Source organism: Spermophilus citellus (assembly GCF_964194105.1).
Source record: "Spermophilus citellus genome assembly, chromosome: 17".
Lineage (NCBI taxonomy): Eukaryota > Metazoa > Chordata > Mammalia > Rodentia > Sciuridae > Spermophilus > Spermophilus citellus.
Window position 1 is genome coordinate 22935031 of NC_138199.1, and position 23455 is coordinate 22958485.

Here is a 23455-nt window from a genome sequence, read left to right on the forward strand (position 1 = left end):
TAAGCCAGTTGTTTTATTAATGGCATTGCTTGTTCTGTATTCCCAAAAATTCTGGTAGCTGTTTGAATAAGCCTATCTACAAATTCAGCGTAAGGTTCATTAGCTCCTTGTATTATCTTAGATAATTGACCTTGTAAACCTCCATGTCCTTGTAAAGTCTTCCATGCCTTAACTGCATCTACAGCAATTTGTGAGTATACGCCAGGATCATATGCAATTTGTTGCTGCGGATCCTCATAAGGTCCCTTTCCTAACAACATATCTAGATTTCTCTGAGAATAACCAGCTGCTGCATTTCGCCTAGCCGTCTCCTTGCAAAATTCCTCATTGGCAACCTTCCATAACAGGTATTGTCCTCCATTTAGCACAGCTTTACACATATTAGCCCAATCTGCTGGCGTCATGTTCAAGTTGTTAATGGATTCGACCAAGCTTACAGTGAAGGGTGCTTGAGGACCATAGGTTGTTACAGCCTCTTTTAGCTCCTTCACTGTTTTGAAATTTAAACCCTGGTAAATTCGCTGCCCTCCTACCTCAAATACAGGGCATACTTGAGATCCTGTCTCAGGATCCCAACTATCAACTGCAGGGGTTGGGAGTCTCCTAGCATATGGAGGTGGTGCTGTTGATTGGACACTTATGTCCTCTGGTGATAGAATGCTGTTAGTAGCAGTCTCCTGTAGAGGTGGTGCTGATGGTTGGACACTTACACTCTCTGATAGAAAGGTGTTATTAGCAGTCTTCTGTTGTAACTTTTCCCCTGATGGCTTTTTCTGCTCTAAACTTCCTTCCTCTGTCTCACTAGCTCGAAAGACCTTCTCTTTTACTTGAATCTTTTCCTCTTTCTGACTAATTTGAGAGACCTTCTCTTTTACTTGAATCAATATGTCTTCTCCTTCCTCTACCTTTGTCTGAATTGAAGGCTTTGGACTAAGCAAACCAGATACCAACACCCACAATGTCAATGTGCCAACTGGCAGAGTCCCTGGGTTGTTCTTTTCTATTCTTTTTAAATCTTCACCATGATGGTTCCATTGTGATATATCTAACAACTCCTCCTTAAAAAGCCATGGGCTACATTGTTGTATTGTATCAACATATGCCCTGACTGTTCTTGATTTTACTGCGATGCCTCCTTCCTCTAACAATTTACTTAACAGTCTTTTGGTTTGTTTTTTACTAATTTCTGATCCCGTATTTCTACTATAATACAACCCAACAAGATGATGCCAAACAAAACCGAGACAGAATGCAATAAAAATGGAACCACACAAAATCATTATATCAGCCTTTCTATCTTCCTGACATGTGCATCCGTCCTTTCTCCCTATCTGTTCCTCAGACGCAAATAGTTTTTCCTCAGATGTGAGCGGTTTTTCTTCCGTCTCACTCATCTCCAGGAACAGGCAAGTTAAAACAAAAATGAAGCAAAACAAAAAAGGAAACTTAGAATGGCTATCCATCCTCTCGCCCTGCCCTCAGGGGCGAGCAGTTTACTTACCCTCAGTCGCTCCCCGTACGGGCCACCAAATGCCGCAGTCTGGCTGGGCACAATTCAGGAGCCACTTGTCAAAAGAAACTAACTTTATTTTTAGAACTACAAACGCCAAACAAAACAGCTCCTCAGGGAAAACCCCTCAGAGCCCAACTGCCACCACCGGCTTCCCACAAGCCTCTCACACCCACACAAACCTCACCACCTCCCACAATCCTCCTGTTCTTGAGGCCGATTGGCTGGGTTGCGTGGGTGGAGCCAAAGAAGTCCCCCAATGAGCAGCTCCGTGGAGGAGCCAATCAGTTAGATGTTGCTGGGGCCCGCTGTGAGCCAATCATCAGCTGGCAGTCTGAAGGGCAGGGAAACAGCCCAATGAACATCACCGCAGAGGAGCCAATCAGCTAGATGTTGCTGGGGCTGCTGTGAGCCAATCATCAGCTGGCAGCTGGTTGCTGGCAGCTGGAAGTTTGCTGGGGCCCCTTTGGCTGTGGCTCTCAACATCTGGTGAAGAGATTTAGATTAGTATTTAGATGGCCTTGGTCCTGACTCTTTGACTAAATAGGTGATGATGATGATAATGATGATGATGATGATGATGATAAACTAATGATGAGTAGACAGATAAAAGTTATACAACTTATTATGTGTCAGGCAGTGTGCTAACAATTTTAAATTTACTATTCACTTTATCCTCATTACCAAGTCCAAGGATAGAAACTAGTATTTTCCTCATTAAAGAAGAAGGAACCGAGGCTCAGAGAAGACATACTACTTTATTAGTAAAGTGAAGACTCAAAATCAGGTATGACAACAAAACTTGAGACTTCCAATCAGTACCTTAGAACACCCTTGTGAAATGTGGTTTCTTCATAAAATTAGGATTGTTCAGTGAGCAATGTGGTTTTCAATCTGTTTTAGCAAGCAAAAATCTAAATTATCAAAATTTTTGTAAACACTCTGTGTTTGGGATGTGTATAAAAATTTACATATGGAACCTCAACATACAGGAAGTCCCCCTGGGGTTCCTCAGAACTTAGACCTGCTGTCTCTTCTCACTTCTCAGCATTCCCACCTGGCCAGGTGCTCCATGGCTCTGGTCAACCTCACATCCACCCCGAGTTCCTCCTCCTTGGCCTGATGGATGACACAGTTGCCCATCCAGTGTTGTTCCTGCTCTTCCTCAGCGTCTATCTGCTCAACGCCATGGGCAACCTGAGCATGGTGGTACTGGTGAGGACCGATGGGGCTCTGTGCTCCCCTATGTATTACTTCTTGGGTCACCTGAGCTTTGTGGATGCCTGCTTTACCACGGTCACAGTCCCCTGACTGCTGGTCAGCCTGCTCTACCCAGCTCAAGCTATATCCTTCCAAGCATGCTTTGCCCAGATGTACTTCTTCCTGGCTCTGGGCATCACCGAGAGCTACCTCCTGGCGGCCATGTCCTATGACCACGCGGTGGCGGTCTGCCGGCCACTGCACTACACCGCGGTCATGACATCCTGGCGTTGCAGGGCGCTGGTGGGTGCGTCCTGGGCGGTGGCTCACCTGCACTCCCTGCTCCACACCCTGCTCATCTCGGCGCTCTCCTACCCCCACTCTGCCCCCGTGCGTCACTTTTTTTGTGACATGACAGTGATGCTGAGTTTGGCGACCTCGGACACGTCCACCGCGGAGACTGCCATCTTCTCCGAGGGCCTGGCGGTGGTGCTGACCCCACTGATTCTCGTGTCGCTTTCCTATGCGCACATCCTCGACGCGGTGCTTCGAGTGCGGTCGGCAGGAGGCAGTCGCCGTGCCTTCTCCACCTGCGGGGCCCACCTGGTGGTGGTGTCGCTTTTCTTTGGCTCTGTCCTGTCTGTATATTTCCGACCTTCATCTGCCTACTCCGTGCGTTACAACCGCCTGGCCAGCGTGGTGTATGCAGTGGTCACACCGACCTTGAACCCGTTCATCTACAGCCATCGCAACAAAGAGGTCAAAGGCGCTCTAAAAAGGGGGCTCAGATGCCGAGGTGCGCCCCAAAAGGCATAAGACAGGTCTGGGTTCACCAGTATTTTAGAAATAATAACAATTACCAAAAACATTTTTTAAAACGTTTCTCAGTTTTGATCCTATGATATCTTATTTTTTGTTAAATAAAAAATTACATGAAGTAAATATGACGTGAATTATAGTGGTGGGTACATAGCAGTAGGTCCAATCCATTCAGTGTTGCCTGAGTGCTTGAACTAGACTTTAAAAATTGGGGGGCAACAAATGAAGGTATGGCAAAGAAATTTGACTTGTTTGTTGAAAATGGAAAGAAGAGTGTAACACAGCAAAGAGGGGTGGAGAGAAATGTTGAGAAGGAGTTTTTTCCACATTTTTTGTTGGTACATTAGAGATATACATGACCATAGGGTTTGTTGTTACATATTCGTACATGCACACAGTATAACAAAGTAATTTGGCCAGTATCATACCAGAACTTCTCCCCTCCCTCCTTACCTCTCATCCACTAGTCCTTTCCTTTTGATTTTCATGAGATTTCCACCCCATCCTCTTTTATTTTACTGTTTCCTTTCTAGCTTCCACAAATAAGAGAAAACATATGACCCTTGTTCTTCTGAGTTAGGCTTATTTCATTTAACATAATGGTCTCTATTTACATTCATTTTCCTGCAAATAAGATAATTTCATTTTTCTTTACAGCTGGATAAAACTCTGTTATGTATATGTACCACGTTTTCTTTACCCATTTATCTGTTGTTGGTCACCTAGGCTGGTTCCATAGTTTGGCTATTGTGAATTTTCTCTTTGAAGGGTTTTAAGGAGGTTTTGTTGAATGTACTATAATGTTATCTACAGTCCTGTGGACTCCTCCTTGGGAAACTCTCAGTAAAGATCTAGTTATTTTAAAATTGTTTTAAATTTTAAAATTTTACCCCCTATATACTACATCAACCATTTTCATTGTAGAAATTCAAAAATAAAGATAAATAAATTCTCTTTTACCCACTCAAATCAACCTACACTGTCATCCAAGTTGTCCCTTCAATCACTCTCAGTCTCTTATTTTGAAACATAAATAGTAACTTCCACTATACACTATTTTGCAATTTCCTTTTTTTTGCATAAAACAAGACATCTAAGAGATCTTGTTGCTACAAGATTCAATTTTAATCTCAGCTACAGAATCCTAGATCCTATAGATCTTCTGTGGATTATTTAATCATTTCCTTATCAATAAGTATTGTAATAAATATTTAAAACTATTTTTCCAATTTTTCAGTATTCTAGAGATGTAATGGACATTCTTGCAAGAAAATAAATAAAGGTCAACATTTAGTGAGGAACTGATTATGACAAGCACAGTCCTAAGTGTTTCCTGCTATGTTTCAATCCACAGAGGTTTCCATGAGGAAGGCACCATTTCTTCCCCATAGAACAAGAGTGAAAACACACCGAGAGAAAACATAGAATAGTCCCAAAGTCCTCAGTCTAAGTCTTTTAGCTCCTTCAATAATTTCTAATCTATTTGATCTTTTTCATCACATTGAGAAGCTTTTAATAATATATAAATTCTTGGAGTATAATTATGGCCACCTTTTTATTTTATTTTATTCAATTTAATTGTTTCTATTTCTTTTTTTCTTTTTAAATTTTTTTGATCAGCATGAATTAGCTTTACATATGAATGGGGATTAGTGTGACATTTCAATGCATGCATACAGTATGCACTGACTAAGGCTACCCCTTCCCACTCTTAATTATTGAATTCCCTCATTTGCTCTTCACTTGGCTCCTTTTCTATTCATAGTGTTCTTTATTTATGCCTTTTCTCTGCTTTGTCTTGTTTTGCATGTTGAAGATTTCCCTGTTAGGTTAATCTTTTCAAAGAATATTTGCTTAACTGATGCTAATTCTATTGTTTTTTTTTTTTTTTTTTTTTTTTGGTTTTCAGCACCATTGATTGTTTTGGCTTTCATAGTTAGTAATCCCTTCCTCTTATTTTCTCCATGTTCTCCATGGTACTTTTTCTATATAATTGAGGTTTATGTATCATCTTGACTTTAGGAGAGGGGTGTCTCTGCTGATGCCATTTTTGGATGTGACATCTCTCAGCATGGACAATCCAGGGCTGTTCTTTGGGGGATGCAGCTGAAGGCCTTCTGGGTCTCACTGGTCCTGCTGATCCTCCTGGAGTAGTAGTTATACTTTCTGTATAACTCCGTGGCTTGGACTGCCTCTAAGGTGTGGATGGCATAAATCCTAAACCAACATGAGGGCGTTCGTCCTGGTTCTTAGGAGCAAGTGTTTCCTTCCCCTTCATTCCTCAGACAAAGAGGTGAGCTTCCTTCTCATCTCTTGCTGCTCAGTAGGAAGTTTTAGGAGAATAATCTCATTGAATTTTAAGTCTTGGAAGTTCAGACTCTGTGTTCTCCCAACTCTAGTCTCCAGTCCTATGTATCTGGTAAGTTCATGTCCTCTGCCCTGTAACACTCGGGCTGCCAGGATCTTACAAGTGGCAGCCATGCCCAAGGCTCCATGCAGTGTTGGCTTCTGAGCCCACCATCCCTCAACCAGTTTCCTCCTTCCTGGATCCTGGAGGTGTCCTGTCTTTTGGCCAGCCCAGACATGCAGTTTCATGTGTGTAGTTCCTAGAAGCAGAGGATTTTCAAGGTTGCTACCTCAGTTTTGCAAGAACCTGAAACACTTGCTGGAGCTTCTGAAGCAGAGTCTCCTTGACTGCCTTGGGGACTAGAGGCTGCTTTGTGTGTGCGGAGCATCTTCATCATTGACTAAGTCAAGTCTTACTCTGTAAAAACTGTGTCGGCTTGCTGGGGGCTTGTAATCCCAGCAACCTGGGGAGGCTGAAGCAGTTCTAGGCCAGACTCAGCAATTTAGCAAGACTCTGTCTCAAAATATAATAAAAAGGGCTGAGGGTATAGCTCAGTGGTAGAATCCCCTGGGCTCAATCCCCATTACCAGAAAAAAAAAATACTAAATCAAAATTTAAAAGATAAGTCATGCATCAACAAGACACATAACTGTGCAAAAACAATCTTGTGGTAGAACTGCTGTCATTTCCATTTTATTAATAAGCAAGTGGAGGCCTAGACAAACGAGAATTCTTGCCTAAAGATAGAGGGCGAAGAAGTGGTGCTGTAGACTCTGAGCCCTCCTCCCTCCTCTCTGACCTCATTCCCGATACCCGTGGGGGGATGATCACAGCCAGACTGTCAGGATATGTGTCAGTGTGCTGAACACCAGCCCTGCAGAGCCATCCACAGGTGAACAGCCACAAGAGGGTTCCATGTGGCCTCTGGCTTAAATCCCCCTCATGCCCAGGAGCCTGAGGAGTACTCCACCTTTCAGACCTGAGCTGGCCAAGGTTGAGTCACTTGGGTGGGCTTCAGAGGCAGTCCCCATGCACTCCTGCAGCAGGCCTGGGCAAAGCTGCACAGGTCTCAGCAAGAAACACTAATAAACAGCCTGGGATGAAGCCCAAGTTAGAACGGCAGTGACACTTGGTTCTGTCACCACATGTGGTCACTGAACAGCAGCTGACAGGAGAGGTATGCAGGCCTCCAAGGATTCAGCAAATGGGAAGCCACTAACAGGACTAACACGTGTCCAAAGGTGGATGCCAACATGGGTCAACAGCCTGGGAGAGGGCCACGCTTACCCCCGACACAGGCTCTAGCCACCATGACATTAAGATGCAATGTCTTCCTGGCAGAATAAGGTGACTATGACACATGTCTTTATGACACCCCCTCTGAGGAGCCCTTCCCAAGGCTGCGCCAATTTTCACACCTGATGCAGCCGCCAAGTGAGGCAGTCAGGGTCTCTGAGTTGGGTCCTGCATCTACAGCCCTGCCGCCTCCTCCCAGCAAGGCTTCATTTTATTTAAGTTTTTATCCACTTCCTGTAAGAGACCACATATGGAGCTAGCTTCTTCAGATGCCCCTTTCAGGACACAGGGAGCCCACTAGGGGCTCCCCGGGCTTCCCATCACCCTTCCTGCGCCCAACACCACTACTCTGTCTCTGCCAGGAGCTTCAGCCTCCCTCACCCATCCCCAACTCTGTGCCTTACCCCTCCTCAGCCTGTGCTGTCTTCCTGCACTCTGGCTGGGGAGTCTGCTGAGTCACCGCTCTGAGGTCCAGAAGACACTGGCCAGGCACTGTGCAGACCCTAGTGCTGGGGTGCGGGTTGGGGGGATTACTAGTGAAATCTGCCCCCTTCTCTTCTACCAAGTGACCCTCCATAGTTTCCAAAGAAATCTCAGGTGTTGTAGAAAACTGTTGTAGATGGCTATGATGGGCAGACCATCAGCTGGCACTTTTTAATAAATTAATTAATTAATTTTAATTAGGACTACATAACAGCAGAATGCATTTTGATTCATAGTACACAATTGAAACACAAATTTTCATTTCTCTGTTTGTACATGATATAATGTCATACCATATGTGCTGTCATACAAGTACCTAGGGTAATAATGTCCATCTCATTCCGCAGTCTTTCCTGCCTCCATATTCCCTCCCTTTCCCTCCTTTCCCTTTGCACAAAGTTCCTTCATTTTTTCCATGTCCCCCCACCCCATTATGGATTAGCATCCACTTATCATAAAGAACATTCCGTCTTTGTTTTTTGGGGGATTGGCTTGCTTTTCTTAGCATGATATTCTCCAGCCCCATCCATTTACCTGCAAATTCGATAATTTTATTCTCTTTTAATGCCAAGTAATATTCCATTGTGTATATATACCACAGTTTCTTTATCCATTATTTATCTACTGAAGAATATCTAAGTTGGTTCCATAGTTTAGCTATTATGATTTGAGCTGCTATAAACATTGATATTGCTGCATTACTATAGTATGCTGATTTTAGTTTCTTTGGGTATAGACCAAGGAGTGGGATAGCTAAATAAAATGGTGGTTCCATTCCAACTTTTCTAAGGAATCTCCATACTGCTTTCCAGATTGGGTGCACCAATTTGTAGTCCCACCAGCAACATATGAGTGTGCCTTTGCCCCACATCCTCACCAACACTTGTTGTTGTTGTATTCTTGATAACTGTCATTCTGGCTGGCGTAAGATGAAATCTTGGAGTAGTTTGATTTGCATTTCTCTAATTGCTAGAGATGTTGAACGTTTTTTCATATATTTGTTGATAGATTATATATCTTCTTCTGAGAAGTGTCTGTTCAACTGGCACTTTTATTGGATCAACTCCATACATAACTGAAAAAACTAACTTCCTCCTGCTTCAACGGTCAGAACCTATGATACATAATACCAGCTCTTCTGTTGTATCAGCTGACAGCATGGTCACCCCAGTCTCCAGCAGGCTGCCTCCTGGAGGTTACTTCTTTGACCCATCAGCAAGAGATGGTCCCTAAAGTGTAGGGCTCTTGATAACTGCCCAGATGCCTCTACTTTAGAGATCCTGTTTCTGGAAGATGTACATATTTGCAGGGGAAAAGTTTGACTTGAATCTCAAAAGAGATGTTGGACTCGGACTTTTGGGCAATGCTGGGACAATTTAGACTATGGGGACTCTTGGAAATGGACTAAATGTGTTTTGTATTGTGAAGCTGGCATGAGCTTCTGGGTGCCAGAGCAGAATGTTATGATTTAGATAGGAAATGTCTCCCAAAAGCTTAAGTATAAAAGGATGAAAGAATTTTCAGAGATGAAATGGTTAGATGGGGAGAGTTGTGACCCATTCAGTGGATTCATCCACTCATATGGATTAACTGGGCAGTAACTCTGGGCAGGTAGGATTCCTTGAATGAGGTAGGTCACTGGGGGCATGCCTTTGGGTTTATATTTTTTCTCTGGTGAAATGAGCTCTCTCTGCTTCTGACTGCCATGTCAGAGCTGCTTTCCTCTGCCACACCCTTCCGCCATGACATTCTTCCTCACTGTCAACCCAGAGGGATGGAGTCAGCTGGTCAGAGAATTAACCTCTGCAAACATGAACCAAAATAAACTTTTCTTCCTATAGGGTGTTCCTGTCAGATCTTTTAGTGACAGTGATACAAAAGCTAAATAAAACATAAGGTATTATCATTATTTTGTAAATGAAATAATGGTAGTGTTTGTGCATTTTGGGGGGAGTACCAGGGATTGAACTCAGGGACACTTGACCACTGAACCACCTCCCCAGACCTATTTTGTATTTTATTTAAGACAAAGTCTCACTTAGCTGCTTAGTACCTCACTTTTTTTGCTGAGGCTGGCGAGTTCAATCGTGATCCTCCTGTCTCAGTCCCTTGGGCTGCTGGGATTACAGGTGTGTTTGTGCATCTTAAAAAGTTATTATCTTTCAGGATGAAAATGGATAATGGATAAAAGTCTAATTGAAACAAGATTGGCATGTAGTGACAATTTCAGTATATTACTTGGCCATACTTTTGCATACATTTAAAATTTTGTCATGATAATTTAAAATTTGATCACAACTTTTGCTTTTATTTGTGGATTTTTTAAAGATAAGGCTTTTCTAACACCATATCATTAGCAAATTATTCCTTTTTCAGTTTTCTTTTTTAAATAGGTAATACTAGTAGGAAATTCAAGTCTATATCTCTCACAATGCTTTTGTGTATGTGTGTGTGTGTGTGTGTGTGCATGTGCGCGCGCACATGCCCGCAAGGGGTACTAAACTCAGTGGCTCTCACGTGCTAGGCAAGTGCTCTGCCACTGAGTTTCTACTCAAAATACTTTTTATTTTGAGACAGGGTCTCACTAAGTTGCCTACGAGCCTCAAATTTGTGATCCTCCTGGGTCAGCCTTCTGAGTAGCTGGGATCACAGGTGTGTGGTACCACAATGCTTTTTCTCCCCCTGAATGCATGAACTATCTGCTTAATACTTTTATGCCTAAGCAGCAACATTGTACCACCTGTAAATGTTATGATGACCTTATAGACACACACCTGGGGAAACTACCTGTTCAAAGACAGAGGCCATAGGGAGGCTGGATATGAATGAGCCTAAGACTTCTTTATATGCCCCCAGCAGAGTAGAAGGATGGCTTAAGGCTAATTTATAGTCAAGTAGGGGTTTTGCTCATATAAATGGATTGGATTATCTGTAAATATTCAACACTCTAGTAGCTGGTAGTGAGAAGGCAGTACAGCTTAAGTGAGCCAAAACCCACCATAGATTCGAATCTCAGTTCAACCAGTGACTAGATGTGATCTTAATACATGTAAGAGTTTATGCATACAATCCCCATATAAGGGACACTGTTTAAAGAGCACATGTGGAGTGTGAGGAAAGTGTTTCCTGAGTAGGTTTTGCTGTTCAATCCTTGCATGTCTTCAAGGGAACCTAGAACCAGGATGACATTTGGCCAACCCCTGGTAATGTGGCCCTCAGAGTGTTCTTATGTTAGTGGTTGATCATGATGTTTTGTAAACCTGGAGCAATGGACAATATCATTTCAGCCTGTCAGATTGCTTTGCACATATATTATCATACTTGGTGTATGTCTGGTTTCATCATTGGGATCCTAAGTTTCAGTGGCTGTGACTGTCATGTAGCATGGTGTCTCTATGTGATTGGCTCTCAATAAAAGCCTCAGATCCAAAAACTTGAACAGTTTTCTCTGTGCAGAGACATTCTGCACATGTCCATAGTTTTTTTGCTAAAGAAAAGCATGTCCTGTATGGCTCCAGATGGGGAAGTGGTCAAAAGTCTGTGACTGACTGCTCTGGATTCCTCCTGAGATATATATATATATATCCTGATTCTTTTGGTTTATATACTTCTGTTCTAATAAAAATTATCCATAAGTATAAAAACACATATCCTTGAGAAGATGATGTAGGAAGCACCTGCTGAGACGTGAGAGGACAAAGTTTGAACCTTGCCACGGTGATATGACTAGAGCTCACCTAGTCACCCTGGAAGATTCCAGGATAGAGTCAGAAATTGCCAACAGCAAAACAAACAATAACTAGAACTGGATTTGGCAGTAAGGCAAACAGCAGGTGAGTCAATTATGTCATCCAGCAGCAATAAAGCAACACGAGTGGAGCCGGCAGAAGTTTTATAAATAAATTAGATCTAAAAGATGGTCAGATACGATTCATTAAGAGAAAAGAAAATTTAATAGGAAGATAGAAAAGAGTTCACAATGTTCAAAATGTGAACAGAGAGAATGTAAAAGAGATATAGCAGGTTATGATTATAAGGAAGGAGGAGGAGGAAAAAACAAAGTAAAGGGATAAAGAACAAGAGAATATCCTGTTAGTGGGAGAAGAAAGGAGAGAAAAAAACAAAATAAAACAAAATCCTTATAACCCTCAAAAGACAAAGCAAGTAAAAATAATGACATTAAAAATGCTAAAGTAAGAGAGAGAAAAAAGAAATCTTTATATGTATATATGTCCACAAACCAATCAGCACAGCAAGAACTTCCCCCCACACACACACACACACACAAAAGTGTGTGTGTGTGTGTGTGTGTAATATTCTTTTTTTTTTTTAGAGAAGAGAGAGAGAGAGAAGAATTTTTTAATATTTATTTTTCAGTTTTCGGGGACACAACATCTTTATTTTATTTTATGTGGTGCTGAGGATCGAACCCAGTGCCCCGTGCATGCCAGGCGAGCGTGTTACCTCTTGAGCCACATCCCCAGCCCCTGTGGGGAATATTCTTAATGAACAATAAAGGAATGGTCTCCACTCAGTTGGTCAATATAATTGACAAGAATGAATGGTCACACGTGGGGGGTCTGGAAGCTGCTGATATCTGCTGGGAGTCTGGGTCTCAGGAGCCCCCCAAGAATTCTGTTTAGAGGGCCAGGGGAGGGGGTGGGCAATCCTCCACACACTCTGCTGCCCTCAAACACAGCCTTCCTGGGATGAGTCCCTGAATGTATTCACACCCACTTGTTCAGATTCCCAACCCACTTCCTATGGTCACATGAGCTCCAGATTCAAAGGGAAAGCAAGTTGGGCTCCCCTCTGTATTCCTTACTTGAATCCCCCTGGGTACAATCTCCTCTGTGCCTGTTTCACTCATGTTCTGCTGGGTACACCCTGGGCCACAAGTTAGGTACTTGCCAGGACAGTGTTTGCTATGGTCTCCCAGTTCCACAGCACTAAGCAGCAGTGTGGCCTCCTTGAGATGGTTCTTATCTCAGCTGTCCATGGCTGGTTGAGAAATAGTGCACCTTTCAAACACCAGGTGGCTGTGCAGGCTCTGGATCAGCTAAGTTTGGGTTGCCTTTCTGATCTACAGGACTTTCTGTGCCAAATTTGCCCATTGCATGTCTGTCTGTGTTCTCCCTCCCCTCTGTGGTGAACCAGCACAGCTACCGCAACTAGCCTGGTTCCAACATACTCTTCTTTGTTCAGTGCACCCCAATTTCTGAGTCTCTAAGACACTCTGATTGTCCAATGTTGGATTTTAGTGAAATCCCTCTATCACCCACCTTGCTGAGAAACAGTACTCCCACTGCTCGAATCCTGGGTCCCAGAGCAACTGGAAATGTGGCCTTCCACTACTCTGCCATCTTGAATGTCTCTGCACTGGGCATTTGCATGGAGAATGTCTTCCCTGAGGGAATAATTGCTCTCTCTTCAGTTCCTTAATTAAGAGGTTGACAGCTCATACTGTGAGCACTTGGCAGATACTAACTGATCATCCCAGGCTCTTGAGAGGCAGGCAGGTCATTTATCTCCTCTGCTTAGAAGAGAAATTAGGGAACTTGCCCAGGCTGTAGTAGGAAGACCTAGTTCAATTAGAGAGCCCCACACTGTAGAGAAAAGTCTCCATCTCTGTTCCAGACCAGGTCTGGATGGTGCTTCTACACAGGGAGGGGATAAGAGAAAGTCAATATAGAGGATTGATCCATTCCAAGGGAGGGTATAAGGGCTGGATGCTGGGGAAGGGGTCAGTCAGTAGGGGTTCTTGCAGAGCATCTGTGTGCTGGACACATGTGCTAGCAGATATGTCTGTGAGGTACCCAGAGCACCAGCATCCAGGTGTGGAAGACAATGATAAAACAAGATCTTATTCTGGAGAGCAGCTGGCTCATCAAAGTGGTTGGCCAAAGCCTCTCTGAGAAGATGACCTTGAGCTGAGAGAGATGGAAACTAGGACCCACCCTCTTTAACTTCCAGCAGGCATTCTGAGTCCCTGTTTGTATCAGCAAGCCATGAAGTCTAGCTCTTCTGCTGAGACATCCTCCTTCCACAGGTGAAAGGCAATGGACTTGAGGGATAGCCCCAGACTCCAAAAGCCAGATTGTGGATAGCAGGCAAAAGGATCTCCCAGGATTCTGAGCCTGCAGTAGAAAACCTCCTGTGCCAGCAGCCTCCACCTAAAGGCTCCAGCTAGCACCTGCCTTCCTGATGTTGGTCAGGCCATAGGGTTCCAGTGCACAACGACTCAGGTGAAAGTCGGAGATTGTATTGAGTCCAGGCAGAGTGACTCTGGGATGGCTGAACTGATTTGCCATGGGTGATAAGGCCCTGTCTGACTGCACAGAACTGAGCAACAGTGCTCCCTGCACCCTCCACAGAGAGCTCAGGAGACCAGGGAGGGCATGGGAAACTAGAAAGAGGGTGTTTCGGGAAACTGGTCCTGGTACCAGGTTCTTCTACAGAAAGCCCTCTGGTGAGGCTCTGTGAGTGGGCAAGTGTCTTCCACTCATGTGTGGGATTTCCAGAAGCCTGCTGGACTTTGTTTCTATCAGCTCTGAAGGCATAACCCCAGTAGTGGCTGATATTCTCTGGGAAGGTCTCTGGGCACATGCCCCTCAAGATGTCCCTGTCAGAGATGATATCTTGGGCTCTTCTTCCATTGGTGAAAGACCTAGGCCCACACACCTAGTTCCTGACACTATCCTGGATGCCCTGCCTCCACTGGAATTCAGCATCTGTGTGCCATGGCCACATTGAGGAGCCTGTGGTCCAAGCTTCATGCCCAAACTTTACTGTCCAACAGCAAGTTCATGTCCATTCTCCAGGCCTCATGCCCTGCACCAACAAAGACCCAAAACACAGCCATGACCAGGCTCCAGGCTCCTTTGGCCCTCCTTCTACCCTGAGAATGCCAACTTGTTCTGCTGCCTTTCCTGACCTACCCACCCAATTTAATGACCCTGACTTCAGTGTCCCCATACCCTGAGGATCTAGGTTATTAGCCAGCACAGTAGTTTGGTGTCTGATGGGACAGATGGGTCAGAGGTGAGCCCAAAGCCCAGCCCTTTCCTGTTCTCCAGTGAGTTGATCTCTTACAGGTCACTTAGCCTCACCTGCATCTGCAGCCTGTGTACACATTGCAACTAGGCTGAGAATAGGTGCTATAACATAGGAATCAGGTGGGAAAATACTCAGAGTGTAATGAGAGCACCTTGTGAATGCCAAGTCTTGACATAGGACTCTTGCTCTAAAAATATATCAGCAAAGCATGGGGGAGAAGCCCAGCTGGTAGAGGTTGCCCATCAGAACCTAACTAACCATAGCTGTAATTCTCAGTTTTCTTCAACCCTCCACCAAAGCCAGACAGTGCTTGGTTCAACCTTTGAGAAGGGAAGCTTGTCAGGAATAACAAAAATTTTAAATGTGTGACATTTATTTTTCAGAATTCTACTTTTAGGAGAGTATTCAACAAAAATAATCTGGTTGGAGCACAAAGACCTGCATAGGTAATAAGCAAGTTGTGATCACAGAAAATCAGAAGCAGTTTAAAATTTGCCATCAAAGCAACTGGCTATGCAGGGCCTCCTGAAATGTAAAGGAATTTTCTATATCTATAGGTATCAACATGAAAATATAAAAGTTACTTTAGTTTCTAAACCGAAGGCACATAACTGCCTCCTCAGCTCTGATGACTCAAGAAGCATGGGTGGAAGTAAGTGTGTGATGTACATGGAAGGAAGGATTTGGCGTCGGTCCCTAGTTTTGCCTGGTCCTGCATGAGGAAGGGTGCCAGCCACCCCCTTGAGCAGAGGGACTGGAGGAGAGGATCTGAGCATGGGTTTTCACCTCTTGGACATGTTTCTCCCTTGCCTGATTTAAAACAAAAAAAAAAAACAAAACAAACAAACAGTGTAATGATTCCTGCATTCTTTTTTTTTTTTCGCAAAAATACCAGGCAGATGGTGTGTAGAGTCCACCATGATGTCCCAGGGTGGGTGCAGTCACTCTTGTGGTGACCTCCAGCATCAAGGGCCTGCAGTCCTGGATTGTACTGGGTGGACCAAACCTCCCGACCAGTCTCAAGATAGTATTAAAAGGCACTAAAGCCGGGTGTGGTGGCACATGCCTGTAATCTCAGTAGTTTAGTGAGACTGTGTTTCAAAACACAAGCTGGGGTGTGGCTCCAATCTCCAGCACCACAATAACACAAAAGGCTTTGAAGATGATGCTCCTCTTGCTGTGGTTGCTTTGGCCAATTACTCCTCCATGAGGGGTGGTGGGAGTGAGAAGGGGACACAGGGTCTAGGGAAGTCCCCAGGCCTCAACTCACCATCTGCTGTGGAAACACAGAATGCGTCAAATGCTTTATTGTCACTGTCTGGCTAGGGGATGGCGACCATGTCTCTAGGCCTTGTGGACCTGAGTGGGGCTGTCTGCAGCACAGTAGGAAGGTGGATGCAGTAGGGAGCCTGGAACTGGAGTGGGTGCCAGAGCCACCAGACCTGCTGCCATTGCCTGGCTTTGGTTCCAGCTGCATGTGTCCAGCACATGTGACCTTGGGGCTTCCAGGCCAGGCTGCACAGGGTAGGACATTCCCAGCAGGCAGTGTGCAGTTGAGAAGGTTGTGTTCCCCGGACCCCTGGAGCCAAGCTCTCTTATCTAAAGCAGGATCGGTGCCAGATACTCTTTGTCGGGCTTTGGTATTCACCCCTGAGACTAAACTCTCTAAAGCACGATGTGCAGAAACCTAGTGTTGGCCTCAGTCCCCTAGAGAGGCCTGAGCTGATCCCAGATGAGGTCATGACGCCACTTCTTGTCCTTACAAGTCCCAGACCCTCCCTATGTGCCCACCTGCTTCAATAAAGGAGCCCCAAACACTCTCCATGGCCTGCTGACCCCTGCACTGAGCTAGGTGCTGGGGCACAGGCTTCAGGGACCCTTAAGTCCCTGGACCACTTCAGACCCAGAGCAGAGGGTGTTTCCCATTACAGGCTGTGCCTGAGGCTAGGCACAGCTTCTGTCTCCCTGCTGGGGCTAGACAAGGTAGGGGACTGTGCCCTAAGTGGGTGCAATGGGAAGCCATCCTGGAGGAACCTGCTATCAACTGCCTAAGGAGCCTTGGCTCCTGGGTGGTGAGTTTAGAGGGCTCCCTGCACACAGGTGAGCCCATGCCTCCTTACCACCCAACTGGGCTGGGGAGGCTGAAGTCAGGGTCCTGAACATCTAGTAACTGGTATATACAGGGCAGTTATGCAGGGGATGCTTTCTGTTCCCACTGCCCATGCACACACACTGAACTCATGGCAGTCACTGCTGGACACCTGACGTGCCTGTTGGTTGGCCCTAACAACCAGAGAACCCACCAGCTCTTGTGCAGAAGAGGGGTACATAATGGCAGAAGGCTGAGCTGGGCACTAATTTTTTTCAGGGTGGCGCAGGTTGGAAAGTCCCTTAAACCCATGAACTCTGTGAACATAATTAAAAACTTAAATATCACTTTTAATTTATCATAAATATTATATTTCTTGTTTAAGTTTTTATAGATGTTCCACCTCTGGGATGATGGGTCAAAGGGGATCTTGAGGCCTGGTACTTGGGTGAGGTTGTGATACCAGGGCTGCTGAGGAGGTTGGTGACACCAGTCTTCTCAGGCTATGTCCTCTTGATGGCTAGAATGAGGGGCCTGATTGCAGAAGAGTCCCAACTTTGTTAGGAAGGAGGTCCTGGTAAGTATTTAGGGTCAGAGGGGACCCCAGCCTCGCCCAGGGTTGTAGTAAGTGAGGAGCCTGTGCACCTTCCCTCCGCAAGAGGAGAAAGAAGTGAGGTAGGTGGTGAGGAGAGTCAGGTGAGAAGCCAGGGACCTCAGGGCAGGCTGGTGGGCTCTCCACAACTCCCTTCCATAGCCTGCTCTGCTGGCCAGTGGTTGTCGAGGTCCCACTGGGGAGAGCAGGGCAGGTGCTGTCTGAGCTTTCAGATCTCTGAGGAAAGAACCTGCTACATGTTCTGTTGGGAGGTAGTCTCTTGAATAAAGAATATATGATTCCTGAGGGTTGACCAGCTGACCCAGGCATCATCCAAGTTACAGGCAGTGAGGGGAGGCAGGCCTCAGGCTTGGCTCTGAAGTAGCTTCACAGCTGGGTGAGGCCTGGCCCTTGCTCTTCTTATCCCTGTGCTCTTGGATCCAGCATGCACAGGAGTTCTCGCAGCTGAGATTCTGATGTGGGTAGGCAGGCCCAGCCCTAGACAGAAGGTGACGCCGGGGGCTGCATGCAATATCTGTGCTGTTCCTGCTGATGATGCTCAGGGGTGCCTCTGTCCCCACATGGCCAATTGCCCCTGCTCCAGCCAGTGGAAGGTCCCTGGCCTGCCTCACAGCAGCACGCTTGAGTGCTGGCAACGCAGCACTGGTGTCCGCCAAGGATCCTGCTCACTTGAGGTGGTGGCACGGAGCCCAGGTTCTCTGAGGTTGCTAGGAGTTTGAGCCCTGGAACACCAGGAAAGAGGAGCAACGGCTTGGACTTCCAGAGGCTCCTTCTTCAGCCTGGCTTAGCAATGGTTGTATAACCAGGACCATGTAACCGCATGGCCCCTGGAGGCTGGGAGGTGGCCAGCTCTCAGGCTGGTGATCAGAATGCAGCAACCTGGACAGCAGAAATGACCTTGAATGGTGTGTCTAGTGTCCTTTAAGGGCCACTTATGTGTTCATTCTCTCCTGGAGTCCTTCTGGTTGGAAGTGCAGAAGTGCCACACCAAGGCCAAAAAGCATGTCAACCACCAGTGGAACCTGGCTCCAGACTCCTAGTCCTGTACTCTTGGGCGTGCCTTGGACTGAGCTCCGCCATTACCTGATGAGGTAGGCACCCCAGACACTGAGGACCAGCAACCCCCAGCTGGCACTGAGGCTCACGGAGCTGTTGCAGAGGTCTGTGTTGCAACAGGAAGCTCTAGAGTAACTCAGGCTCTCTTGGAAGCCAGGGCGGGTATAAGCACATGACTTTATAACAAGCGTTTTCTGTCCTGGGGGACCTGGAAGAGGCAAGATAGAGAGCTGTTTATTGAGACCTGTGGAATCCACTCCTGCCCCTCTCAAAACACTCAGGCCTCCCGACAGCCTGCCTGATGCTTCCTCCTTGCTCTCCCACCCCACAGGGAAGCTGGCAGGAGGTGACCAGGGTCAGGGCCCAGCATATGACCACCACCAGGGCTTCTTCTACCTGCTACTCTACTTCCCCTCCCTCTTCCTTTCTGAGTAGCTGTACCCTTGGGAACAATCTGAATTGTTGTTTCCCGTGCAGCGTGTGGAGTGGACAGAATATCCTGTCTGCTCTTCCCCTTGGAAGAAAGCAACAGTGTTGTGCCATTTTTCAGGGTAGAGACAATCACAGTGTTTACCTGAACAATTGCCGGCCAATCTCAGTGCCTAGATTAGAAATGGGGGACTTCCCAGGCTCACCTTTTTGCTGGAGGCTCCAGGTGCCAGATCCACATCTCACCCCACAACACCCTGACCCCCACCTGCCTGGAAGGCAGATACTCACTGTTCCAGGTCGTCAGGCAGTATCGGGCATCGGCCCTGCAAGACGTAGGCTGGAAGCAATTTCCTGATGCCAAGCACTGGTGACACTTCAGGCCCTGGACTGGAGGAGAGATGCTTCGGTTCAGGGACCCAGGCCTCCCACTCCACAGCCATCAACCCCACAGGTGTGGATCCTGCTTTTTGGAAAGCACCCACCTCCCAAACCCTCCACCTCATTCTGGCTCCCCCATCTGCCTGCCCACACTGGCAGTCAGCCCACTGCTGGTTCTGGGAGCACACCAGAAGTCATAGCACCATGCATTCTCTAGCGCAGGAAACTGAGGCTCTGAGCAAGTCCTGCACTGTGCCCTGGCTCCTTCTCTGGGCAGCAGAGGGGCACATCATTCTGGGGGCATGTCCACGTATGTCAGCCCAGAATCTCAGGATGGCAGCCAGGGTCCTTAGAACCCTTGGGACATAGGGCAGGGCACCCACAAGCTTACCTGGCCTTGCCAACAGGAACAGAGGCAGCAACCAGAGCAGGCGTCGCATCCCTAGTCCAAGCAGGCAGGCAGGCAAGTGGACAGAGCAAGGGTCTGACCTGCATGAGGCCAGCTGACTTTTATTAGCCCCCCTAGATGTGGTGGGTGGGGTGTCAGTCCTAGCTCACTCCTAGCTAATGACATGTGTTGTCACGGGGGTGTGGTTAGATGATGAACACTTCTGGAATTCACCTGACTGGCCCAGGCCTCCGCCAACCACTGGACCTTATTTCCCCGCTTCCCTCTGTGGGCCAGGACAACCATGCTGCTCTGCCTCTTGCTGGGGCCCCTCCCTGGCAGCATAATCTGCTCCACCATAACAAACACTGCAGACAGGGTCAGAACCGCAGAGAAGCATCTTCCCCATTCTGGACACTGAAGACTGAGGGCAACGTGCCTGCAGGGCTGGCTCCTCTGAGGACTCACCTTGCCATCTTCTCTCTGTGTCCTCCCATGGCTGTCCCTCTATGTATCTGTGTCCTGATGTCCTTTTCTCACAAATACACCAGGAGGATTGGATCAGGGCCACCTTAGTGACTTCACAGCCTGTGTCACCAATTTAAAGACCTCATCTCCAAACAGTCACACTCTGAGGGACTGGGCAGTCAGGGCCTCAACATATGAATTTGGGGGACACAGTTCATCCCATGACACAGGGGCTGGTCTTTTTTCATGTGGGGGTGTAGGTGTGATGCACGGTCACTGGGTACTCTGTGGGACTGGTTAGCCACAGCCTCCCCAGAGGGGACATGGTAGGGGCCAGTGTGACTGACACTGGTCAAGGAGGGATGGGAGGTGTCACATGGAGATAACATCTACTTCTTTGCCTCACCACACCATGGGCTGTAGGGGGACTTATTTTGTGTCCCATCAAGAATGAAGAGGACACAGTGTGTACCTTCTGTCTGAATTTCAAAGGTGCAGAACACCAGAGGGAAGGATGTGACTTGGTAGGAGTGTCCCTTAGAAATCAAGAGAGTCAAGTGCTAAGACAGAGCCCTCCTAATGGTGGGGGCATGACTGCATACCCAGGGGGGTCTCAGCTGACACCCACCCCCGTCCACCACCAGCAGAGACTGGACTCAGGCCCAGGTGCCTTTGACCTTGGGAGATTTCACACTGTTTACCACTACTGGCCAGATCCCTTCCACCCCAATAGCTCAGATGGCCAGAGGATGTTTGCTTGCTGCTAATCGCAGAGGCAGTCATTTGAGCCCAACCAGCCTCTCCAGAGCCCCTTGAGTGGTGTGGGGGTTCTGGGAATGAATTGCACAGCATGGCTGTTTCTCTGCGAGAGCTTGGGAAGCTCTATACACCTGGGTCCAGACCCACACTCTCAAGTCTGGACTGGGGCCCAAGCTGCATTTTGCCTGGTTCCACACAGACCAGGAGGAAGTGTTCCTCTGGATTGCTACAGGTTCTCTCCTCCCTGCCTTCAGGTCCACTTCTATTGCCACCATGCCTAGCCAGGACTCCTTGGCCCTGGGCACTGTCACCTCACCAAGTGCCCCATGGATCCAGAAGCCAAGGTGCCCTGTGGGTCAGACCCTGCCCTACACCATGTAGCAGGTAAGAGATGGATGGGTCCATGGAACCCAGGTCCTTGGCTCCTCCAACATGGCCGGCAGGGCTATTTCCCCTTGCAAGTGAGAGATAGAAGATGAGTCCAGGAACATATCACCTCCATAACCAGAAGGGAAAACAGGGGTGAGGGGCAGGCACCTGCTGGGATGCTGGGGGTGGGAGAAGGGTCTCTGGAAGGGTTTTAGTTTCCACCAGCCCTGTGTGGCCTGACAGGGTTCTGGTTCTGTCAAAAAATAAAAAATAAATAAATACACAGAAAAGTGTGGGAATTTGGTCTTTCTTTTAAACTACCAGGATTCCCGATGTGAGTCACATCTCTCCTATGCAGCCAGTCCCTGGCACTTCCCCCACACAAGAAGTGACAGCTGCCCATCCCACCTGGCCCCCTGGTCTCTGGGATCTAGGTCACTGTGACCTGGAGCACACCAGGGAGGCTTCAGCCAGGAACAGCACTGAGACAAAGTGTGTTGGTTTGTTTTTAATAGAACTTTGTTTCTCTGATAAAATGCACGTCCCAGGGGAGTTGAATTCCTGGCTGGTCTCACTTGGTGTAAGTTTCTTTGTGGTTCTTCCATGTTGTGTTGTGTGTCTGCATTTCCTCCCTTTTCACATGTATTTTCATTCATGTACACGTTTATAACTGATCTTCTTGCTGACTGAAGCTTTACTGGTAAACACTGTCCTTCTTTGTCCCAAGTAACCTTTTTTGATCTGGTCCATTGTGTCTCCTATTAGAATAGTCATCCCTGTTCTCTGTGGGTCACAGCTTACTGGATTTTTTTCTGTCTCTTTGCTTTCAACCTGTTTGTGTCTCTGGATCTAAAGTGAGTCTCAGGGGGGAGATGTGGTTCAGTGGTAGATCACTTGCCTGGCAGGCACAAGGCCCTGGGTTTGAGCCCCAGCACAGCAAATAAATAAAAATAAATACATAATAAATAAAGTGAGTCTCTTGTAGAGAGCATATAATTGGATCAAGGGGGATATATTTTTTTCTATTCTGGAAAACTCCATGTTTGAATTGGAGAGTTTAATTCATTTACATTTAAAGTAATTACTGATAAAAAAGGATTTGTTTATGTTAGTGGTAGCAGTGAATATTTTATGGTGGTGATAGTGTTAATGGTGGTGACAATGGTGGTGATGATGGTGATGGTTGTGGTGATAATGATAGTGATGACAATTGTGGTCATGGTTCTAAGGGTGTGATGGTATTAAGGAAGGAGATGATAGTGATGAGGGTGATGATCATGGTGCTAATGATGGTGGTGATAGTGAAGGTGGTGGTGGTGGTGGTGATGGTGGTGGTAATAGTGATGGTGATGGTGATGATAGGGAAGGTGGTGATGGAGGTGGTGATGGTGGTGGAAGTGGTGATGGAGGTAGTGGAGGTGGTGATGGAGGTAGTGGAGGTCGTGATGGACGTGGTGAAGGTGGTGATGGAGGTGTTGATGGTGGTGGTGATGGTGGTGGTAGTGGTTATAGTGGTGTTGCTGGTGCTGGTAATGGTGATGGTAATGGTAGTGAAGGTAGTGGTGCCTGTGTTATTTATGAAGGTGATGGCAATGGTGATGGGGGCAGTAATGGTGGTGTGATATTAATGATGGTGGTAATAGTGAGAATATGGGGATGGTGGAGAGAGAGCAATAGTGGTGATTTGCTAACAGCAGTGGTGGTGAAGGCGGTGAAAGAGTGTATCATGGTTTCAGCTGCAGTTGGCATGAGTCAATGCTAGGTGGTAGTTAAACATTAATCTTTGGGATCCTTAACACTTGGACTTGAATCCCAGCTCCAACTCTTATTCTCAGCATGCTCATTACCATGGTAGTCATCTCAGTCTGCCTCACTTACTTACTCAGTGTGATGGTCATGGGACTCACCTAAGGTGACTGGAGAGTAAATGGAATAAGTCTCACAATGAGCTTAGCCCAAGAATGGCATGGATGCCTTCCCCCAAATCGTGGGTTTACAAACACCAGTCCAGACACGCAGACCTACTGGCTCTAATGTCTCCAGATTTCCATTGATTTCTGGCTCCGTTTAGTCCTTGTGACCTTACCATGACCCACCCATTTGTCCCCTAAATACACTTTCTTGGGTTGTGACTGAGCTCAGAGGTAAAGGACTTGACTAGTGCTGCCCCTGACCCACGCAGGCAGCTGAAC

At 46.7% G+C, this 23455-nt stretch overlaps 1 protein-coding gene and 1 pseudogene across 2 annotated transcripts; one reads left to right on the forward strand and one right to left on the reverse strand.

Annotated features, from left to right (window-relative positions):
* The first annotated feature begins 2582 nt into the window (after positions 1-2582).
* LOC308636651 (olfactory receptor 1L4-like) lies at positions 2583-3526 on the forward strand (annotated as a pseudogene). The gene has a single exon. The product of its transcript is annotated as an olfactory receptor 1L4-like (transcript).
* A 14483-nt stretch (positions 3527-18009) lies between these two features.
* LOC308636807 (lymphocyte antigen 6D-like) lies at positions 18010-19746 on the reverse strand. Its single transcript, XM_081272553.1, has 3 exons — positions 19671-19746; positions 19190-19288; positions 18010-18677 (listed from the first exon to the last, which is right to left on the reverse strand). The coding sequence occupies exons 1-3, from the start codon at positions 19717-19719 to the stop codon at positions 18493-18495; spliced, it is 333 nt and encodes a 110-aa protein (XP_081128679.1). The 5' UTR covers positions 19720-19746; the 3' UTR covers positions 18010-18492.
* Between the last annotated feature and the right edge of the window lie 3709 nt (positions 19747-23455).

Excerpts from the sequence above, each read along its gene's own strand:
- LOC308636807 (XM_081272553.1), bottom strand. The coding sequence starts at position 19,719 with ATGCGACGCCTGCTCTGGTTGCTGCCTCTGTTCCTGTTGGCAAGGCCA. Across the intron at positions 19,289-19,670 it reads GTTCCTGTTGGCAAGGCCAG|TCCAGGGCCTGAAGTGTCAC; the intron begins GTAAGCTTGTGG and ends TCTCTCCTCCAG. Across the intron at positions 18,678-19,189 it reads CTGCCTGACGACCTGGAACA|GTCCCCCAGGACAGAAAACG; the intron begins GTGAGTATCTGC and ends TGCCTCTTCCAG.